Here is a 9,209-nt window from a genome sequence, read left to right on the forward strand (position 1 = left end):
TTATATATATATATATATATATATATATATATATATAACTTCAATGTTTAACATTTTTGTATGAATCTGTTTTGTTGCTTGTGATACTTAGAGATGCTAACTGCAGGTTAGAACAGAACACAAGCAACTTAATATAAATTGGAACTCACAGGGTAGAAAAATGTTTGAAACCTTCAGGGCACAGACTCGTAGCCTTCCAGAAATTATAGGAGGGGTGCCATCAGTAACAGTGCATTGATTTACAATAAGCAAATATACATTCTTCTAAAATAAACAAGAAAATATAAAAGTATGCACATAGACCTTGTACTGCTGAATAAAAGCAGGAAATGTTTTAAAGTTGTAAAAAAGGTATTCACTTATGACAGATTAAGATAAACAGCATCAAAATATAAAGCCCATATACCATTATTAAATAGAATAAATTGTGAAAAGCAATGTATGAAAATCTAATGATTACAAAGTTATCATCCTAATTATGCACCCAGAATGAAAAGCATGCAGAGGTGGGTATACAGTTTGTCCTAATTAAAACATAAAACAACCTTAAAAAACTGCACATCTACATAATTTTTAGTGTGTATTTATTATTGTGAAAAACTAGGTAAAAATGATTAATTGCCAAAGTACTGGCCTGAAGTCTATATATTTATGCAACTAATATTCAAGATCATAGTCCAAGTACATGTTTAGTGTAAAACATATTAATGTTATAATGTTCATTAAGTGTAAAGTTACATAATGCACCAAGCCCATAATTACAGATCATATTTTGATTGGAGTAATTTGTTTCTTTTGTGCCACATAGTTGCTTCAGTTGTAAATTTATGAACATGACCCTTGAAATTTTCCAAAATGGGTAGAATAATTGGGGAATGAGAATCTTTTCTGGAAGTTTTACAAATCCCAAGTTCATGAATATTATACTTGGAAGCTCAAAATCACTACAGGGATGCAGCACCTGACTTACCATGTAGCATTCATATCAATCTGGGTGAGTAATACTTGTTATCCTTACCGAGTCTACTGTGTGTTGTTTCTATGAAATTTCCTCAAGGAATTTCACAATAGCTAGTCAACTAGTCTTGCAACATGCTAGTGATTGCATTTTTTTACCTTGACTGTTCACCCACCTATGTAGTTGTGCCTACTATACTGCATGTATCCTAGTTTTTTTGCAATGTAGAATTGTACGGTATTATTTTTGTATAATATATTTCTATTTACTTTTCCAGTTTTCTTTACAATTATAAAAAATTGGTCATTTATGTTTAGTACATAAAAAGTAGAAAAACAGCTACAAAAATGCATGAATCATATATACTACTTAACTGTGATTTTAAATATCTATCAGAAACCATTAAGTGGTACTTTTTGCATTCAGTTGAGTGGAGAACAACAACAACAGAATATTTCATTTTTCACTCACTACTAATATACGGTATTAATGCACTTATCTTAATATTTCACTGCATGGTAATGAACTCATTTGGAATATCAACCTAAACCTAAAACTAGTTAAACCCTTATACATATTTTGTTCAGATATCATTAGGGCTTACATGTTCAGTAAATAACAACATTTTCCACAGAAAACTCTGGAAAGAGTGAATAATTTTGTTATACTTAGTAGAATTTAATTAACCTTAATTGTGCAGAAAATACAATCCTTTCATTATTAAAATACACCATGCTATGCTTTGTTAATGTAGTTGCATATTCTTACTTTTAGCTTCTTCCTCTCCGATACATACATGAAATATAAAATATTGCATGAAAAACACTATTTGATATTTGTAAACAACTCACAGGAGTAAGCCAATATCACAATACAATCCTTGAAATACATATTAATAATCAATAAGCATCAAAACCACACAATAATGCACAGATTATTTGTCAAAATTAATTATACTGCAGCAAGTTACCCAACTACTTCTTAACAAGAAAGTTGCCTAAGGAGACTTTCTAATGGTTCATACGGTATCTTGTCCCTATCTTAAATATCCAATCATGGTGTGGATCCACTTTAAAAGGTTGCAACACACATTTTTAGGAATGTGGACACAGCAGATAGCCCGAGACTCACAGGTTTCCAACCTCTGCCCTAGGGCAAAATTGACATTGGCTTTGTTGCCTTAAATGATGGCCTTGATGTCCTAGAAAAAAGGAGGTAGAACCAAGACCAAATGGCACTGCCCTGAAAATGATGAATTTCAGGCCTGAAAGTGTCATGACCATAGAAAAGGAGTTATGAAGACAAGTAAAATGAGGAAAATGTTAATCAACAAGAAATTGAGATAGAAAGGCATCAGCATGAGCACAAATGTCTGGGAAAGAGGGGAAAAGAGAAAGTCAGCTCATGGAGTAAAGGAACCCAAGGGTAATCAGGATTCACTTGTGAATAAGAGAAAAATTCACATACCTGAATAATGAGTCTTACAAACAATGAAAGAAGAGATACCTGTTTTTCATCACGAAGAGAATAAACAGAAGCAAAAACTGGAGGCGGAAAATAATTGATCAAAATCTTCCACAGATGAGGAAGGCTCTACAGAAGACAATGAAATGGAATGACCTACTGGAGAAGTAGGCAGAAGGGAACCCACCATCTGATTCATAAAAGCGTTCACATCACGAACAGATAATGTGACTTCAGTCACTGCTGATACAGGCATAGAAGAGTCCTGAATAGTAACTTTTGAGTTTCCATACATATAAGCAGTGTAGATTTGAGAATTTATGGCAAATTGGCAATCCACAAGTGAATGTGTTCTATTTAATTTTCTTCCTTTTATATAACAGAAAGAAAAAAATGTGATGGCTATAGAAAAAACAAAATTGGAATCAGGTGTATGGAACAAAAATACAATAAGTATAAAGGTAATATAAAACAAAATAAAGAAAAATAGTCAATCAAAGTGATGAGAAACTTAAAAGGTGCAAGAAAATCGTGTCTGAACATGAACACTGCTGAGGAAAGAATGAGCCTATGATCATGTGCTAGTGTTCATATGGATTACGGAGCATGGAGGTTGTATCACCTTCATATTGGTGGAGGGTATGGCATTACGGTGATTAGGTCACTGGCTGGCACAATACATAGAGTGGGAATTTGTTCAAGGCTTGTAGCATGCACAGGAAGTTCCACAGCAGTCATGTGCAAATTAATAACTTTTAGTGGTGTAGATCGTAGAATAATGTTTCTGAAAAAACACCTGTAGCTAATGATTTTTCCCACAAATTTTAGGCTGTAGCTTTATTTTACCTTAGTGTTTAAAATATAAACAATATAACCCTTCACATATATATACACAAATCTATAACAACATATGGACAACGTGGAACTACCTGGTCCTTCAATACAGAAAGGTTTATTTTACCTTAATGTTTAAAATATATATAATCACACACATTAAAAACAACAAATGGACAACATGGGATTATTTTGCCCTTCGAAATAGTCCTTTCACACCCACCATTAACAACACCAAAAACTTAAATCTATCCTTTATTCTTCAGGAAATCATTGATCCTCCTTTTAAATTCCTATAAAATGCTGACCTTCACTGCCAATGGCAACTCATTTCATAAGGCTATTACCCTCTTAGAACAATAAAACTATCTGGTGGAGTATCTTGGAGCTCAATGTTAGGATCTTCACTTTTTGGTTTGCATCTATATCACAGGTGAAGGAATTGTCAAATAAATTACTTAATTTGCTGATGATATTAAGGTCTTGGGTATTGGCTGTTAGAAGTATGTTGGTGCTTTATAAAAGGATTGAGGTCATTTGGCAAATTAGGCATATAAACAGGAAATGGCTTTTAATTATAGTAAATGCAAGATAATGTATATGAGTTATCATTATTTGAATTATAAGTATACTTTGGAGAAATTAAGCATAACATTGTTATAGGAGAAAGAAATCTTGATGTTCTGGTTGATCAATGTCTTAATCCATCCAAGCAGCATGCTAATGGTAGGGAAAACAGAATTTTAGGTTATATCTACAGAAAGAATGAATACACACCTAAAGATGTTATAATTTCATTGTATAGGTCACTGGTCAGGCCATATTTGAAGTATTTATTCAGTCTTAGAAGGGCATTAAGTTGTTGGAAAGGGTTAACAGGAGGGCTACTAAGGTGATACCTGGTATGGAAAGGTTGTCATATAAGATCTCTGAAATTTTCTTATCTTGAAAAAAAAGGTTTACAGGGGTTTTGATTGAGGTGTTTAAGATTAAGAGAATTGTTGGTGTTCATGCCTTGTATTTTTCATAATTAATGGTAAGAACGATAAGACTAGGGGACACAAATATAAACTTTGGCAAGGTACAAGTCATCTTAAGCTAAGACAGTTGTATTTTTCTAAAAGGGTAGTTAGCCTTTAGAATGGATAGCCTTCAGATAAAGTGGCAGCGCTATATCTAACTGAATAAAAAGGAAGGCTTGATGAATATTTGAAAGATAAAAGTTGGCTTCAAGAATTTTTTATTTTACTTTAGTGGATGAGATAGCATAGATGGACCAACAGGTTCCTTGTTGTCCTTAAATGATATTTTACCTTTTTTCCAAATCTTAAAATTGTGGCCTCTCATCCTATTATTTTTAAAATATAAGAGAAAGAAATCAGATGGTTTTATCCTATCAATCCCTTAGACAATCTTACAAACTCCGATAAAATTACCTCTTACCCTTGTTTTCTGAAGAAAAGACTTACAATGTTTGGAGAAGGTTTTGTCATTAGCAGTGTTACACTTTCTTATCCATTCAATCCATCTCTAAACTGTTTAGTTTACTTTATCTGAAGTTATCTGATGTCTACTCATGAAAGAAAATTTCTGTAACTTTCAAACATATAATTTAATGCACAGATACCTTTACAATTCATAAATGAAAAGGAACTGAAATGGACATTTACAAAAACTTCTAAAACCTATAAATTTACTATTATATGATTATATAATTTTTATTAACCCAATCATATTTAAGTTTTATAGCTGTTTTCAAAGCTGTGTTCTATTAGTAAATGATAAAACCACCTGATGTGACAATATATCAGGGTTTTAACCAAGACCTGGTATAAAAACTAAGGGGAATTCTTGTAGGGGGTGATAGTTTCTTGGATAGGCACAAAAATGTTATCCAAAAAATTAACAAGTGGATTGTTTTGTTTACATGTAAAACTCATTGCAGCTGTACAGAAATGAAAATATAAACCTGTCTTCTTCATGAATTACAACGAACGATGTCAGAAAATGACAATATTGATTTAAAATTTATTTCAAAAAATTTTATGTAGCAAAAAAAGTATATGGAAAGCTAAAGGAAACTCTGTCTTTTGACTTTAGACAATAATTTAGAATTAAGTTACTTTTTAACAATAAACTTTGTACATGAATACGTATAAGTTATGCAACAGCATTGTTTAACTTTTTCATTTCTTTTAATTTTGCAAAGAAGATACATGAGGACTATCTATGCTAGCTATCCCTAATTTAGCAGAAGGACTAGTGGGATTGAGCATCACATTATACACAGCTGAAATAGCAAACATGTTTGGTGATGGGTTTAACATTTAGAAACAACAAAGGATTTATATTCATATTTTACTAGCTGGAGTACCTGTCCATTGGATTGGTGAAATAAAAAATCACTCATAACAAAGAATAGGAAATTATGCTTTTTTCTTAACATAATAAACATTAAAAATGCAAAAAAATACAAAGATGTGCCAATACTGCAAACAAAGACATTCTGTTTCCAAGAATTCTATCAATATGAAATTAGATCGGGGGAGGGTCTATAATTCTGTAAATCTTCCAACCTGTCTGTCACCTTAAAGTATTTATCTTGATTTTCTCTTTTGTCCTAAGTAAGCCAGTTAAGTTAGATCTTCCCTGTTATCCTTTTCCTCATTCATGAAAATGATTCAATCTCAAATGAAAAGTAATTTATTAAAAATTTCTCAAATACATTCAACAATAACTTTTAATTCATTCTCAGAATTTGCTAAAGATAAATTTTGTCTCATGGCCTCAAACTTGGCTTTCTGAAAATGAAAAACTAAAATTGAGTTTCTTTTTATCTCAACATGTAGCAAAACATTAAACTTAAGTATGCAATGATCACTCTTCCCCAAATACTTCCTCACTTCAACTCTTCCAACCACATCAATAAATCTGAAATGGTATTTCCACCCCATCCCCCTCCTTGTCAGCTCTTTGACCATTTGGTATGAAGAAACATCCTGAATCACTTCAACTTCAAGAAATGACATTTTCTCTCTCAATCAGATGGCCTAAAAATATTGTCAATTAAAAACTTTCTTCTCTTGAAACCCTTTATTGCAACCCATATAAGTTCAACCTCTTGAATATTTTGTCTTCAATAAAAATGGCCTGCAATTTCTTTCCTTGCACATAGTGTGACATGATCTTATTAGCTGTACAATCTCACTAAAAGTTAATGACACAGTAAAACATGGAACAACTGGTGCAACTAACTGGTGTTCAGAATTTAGTCTAGCCTGCCTTAGCATACTCAGCATAATGTATATAAAAAGTGGAATACTTAATTCCTTAAAAAATACAGATTTTGAATGAAGTTAAAAACATTATTATTATTTTTTATTTGTCACATACATATACATTGCTTACATATACAAAAAGTTTTCATTCAACTTATTGATATCTTAAACTTTAAGTATACCGCTATGTTTTATTACTTGTAGTTGTACTAACAATAACATATTTCACAAATACAAACAAAATTTAAGAACAAGAGACCTGTTGGTCCATCTATGCTGACCCATCCATAAAACTACAAAAAAATAAAAAATCCTCAATGCCACCCCTTATCATTTAAATATTTATCAAGATTTTCTCAAATTTGTTTCAAATTTACTGCAACCACTGCATCTGTAGATAGCCCATTCCAAAGGCTATTCTCCACTCTCTCAACCATTTCTATATTACCAAAACTTCTAGTATCCATCTTAAAACTGAATAACCTGTAACCTTCTATTTCATTTCCAAAGAAACTTCTGTCTGTCATTTCATTCACGTAATTATACTAAGTAAGAGTAATTCGAATAGTAATGATACTAATATACTCACTCATATAGTAATACCAATGGGTACAATAAAATTAAAAGCAGTGAACGGGGAACTATCACATTCAATCAAAATAAAATCCACATTTCTGATATTAATTATTAGAAAATAAGCTTAATAAACTAAAATTATGACCAGGAAATCTTACTGGTGTGGGTAGCGAATTCCTGTATAACACCGCGCTGAAACCGGTTTAATCCTATGTTACACAATTTATATTACAAATACGTTTGAAACTAAAACTTGAAAGTACAACTTTTGTGTACAGTTATCAGAAGGCGAATCCTGGTGTACCAAAGAAAAGTTAATAAAACATTTTAAAACACCACGAAAAAATAAGATTTCAAAAACAGTTGCTCGTTCTCCATAAAAATGTTCGATTACAGAATAGAATTTCAAACATTACATCATGTAATCTCAAAAACAATGAGAATTTAGATTGTTAGTTTCACAAACTAAACTATCTATCTGAGCGGACTATCTAACGATTCTAACCTAAATAAAATTAAAAGCCAGCGTGTCACGCTTGATTTCTCGAAATAGGAGGAGTCATAAAATTGTTTGTTTTGAATTTCACGCAAAGCTACACGAGTGCTATTTGCGCTAGCCGTCCCTAATTTAGCAGTGTAAGACTGGAGAGAAGGCAGCTAGTCATCACCACCCACCGCCAACTCTTGGGATACTCTTTTACTAACGAATAGTGGGATTGACCGTCACATATAGCGCCCCCACGACTGAAAGGGCGAAGATGTTTGGTGTGACGGGGATTCGAACCTGCCACCCGCAGATTGCAAGTTAAGCTCCCTAACCATCTGGCCATGGAGTCATAAAAACCAAAATGCATTTATCCAGATAGAATAATTCGATTACTGTTTGCCCATTACGATTTTAGTGATTGGGGTGCAAGGGGGGACTGTTAGAGGGGTGACATGTAGTGAGTATTGGTGCAATAAGCCTAAAGTAAAGATGTAATGTGCGATCACCTAGCCATGAAAGTAAAAATATCGATTCAATTTTAAACTTAAGTCCTTTCTGAATTAAGCTATTTTCTCTTATATTACCCATGTTTTTAATAAAAAACCAACCAACAAAAAAAACAACAACAAAAAACAGAGACTCTAAATTAAGAATCAACAAATATATTTCCAGTTTTGTTATCTATACATTTGATTTTATACTTTCAGTACATAGACTAACAGCGATATTAGGTTATACTTTGGTTGCTAAGCAACGTGACATAAAAGCCATTGTTGGAACGTAGTGTTATCAAAACGCACTGGCATTTCTATATATTAGAAGTTCTTAACCTAACAAATTTCATGAATGATCTAATTTTGATTGGTTCACAGAGGAATTTACTGACGTTTTGACTGCCTTGACTGCACTTTTCTGCCTCTTTGTTGGTCAAGCTTCATTTCGCAAAATATATTTATTTCAGTTAGCTATGAAATGTGAGATTAGAGTATATTATGGGGTGGGAGTAGTAGTACTTTTCCTGTCATTTTTGACGGGCTATATGCTAGTTGCATTATAAACTTTATATACGGTTTGAATGGGTAACGAAGAAAACGTTAGGCAAATTTAGATGTACAAGGTTTCAGATGATGAAAAAACCTTGTCCAAATGTTATACAACCGTTCCTGTTTTAAACTTGTAATAAAGTTTTCTTTGTTACCCATTCAATCTGTCTCTAAACCTCATTAATTTCAAAATGGATTCTCATTATCAAACCACTGAAGTATATTTTATGTGATATTAAGCTTTATTTGACATAAGGTGTCCATCGTGTTGAAATTCAACACTGAACTATATCAATCAATATTTGAAGCTGTATCCAGTTTCTTAAGACTCTAACTTTTTGTCAGAAATCAAAGCACGATCTGTGAGGATTATATATTCTTGGTCAAAATGTTTGCATATGTTGTAACACTTAAGATCCTTATTAAGATGGAAAATAAATACATGAGAAATGCATGTTATATCAAATATTTACATATATAATATGTATAATGAGACAGGTTCTATGGACAACATAAACAATTTATTAGAAAAGCAAACAATGTTATCAGACAACTGTAGAAAGATGTGT

The 9,209-nt window shown here is 32.2% G+C and overlaps 1 protein-coding gene across 4 annotated transcripts in view; it reads right to left on the reverse strand.

Annotated features, from left to right (window-relative positions):
• The window catches only part of LOC106467478 (cationic amino acid transporter 3-like), a 70,819-nt gene extending 63,446 nt beyond the window's left edge, over window positions 1-7,373 (reverse strand). The window contains exons 1-2 of one of the 4 annotated variants that reach the window (XM_022395672.1): window positions 7,269-7,373; window positions 150-264 (exon numbers count right to left, since the gene is read on the reverse strand). Coding sequence is in view for 1 of the 4 variants with exons in the window: in XM_022395670.1 (XP_022251378.1) it covers window positions 7,124-7,127 (4 nt within the window). In the remaining 3 variants the exon portion in view is untranslated. Of the gene's footprint in view, window positions 1-149; window positions 265-7,017; window positions 7,056-7,123; window positions 7,201-7,268 lie in introns of those variants that run through there. The other 3 variants (XM_013927837.2, XM_022395670.1, XM_022395673.1) reach the window with 3 other exon arrangements.
• Between the last annotated feature and the right edge of the window lie 1,836 nt (window positions 7,374-9,209).

This window comes from Limulus polyphemus, unplaced genomic scaffold (assembly GCF_000517525.1).
Source record: "Limulus polyphemus unplaced genomic scaffold, Limulus_polyphemus-2.1.2 Scaffold2627, whole genome shotgun sequence".
Classification (NCBI taxonomy): domain Eukaryota; kingdom Metazoa; phylum Arthropoda; class Merostomata; order Xiphosura; family Limulidae; genus Limulus; species Limulus polyphemus.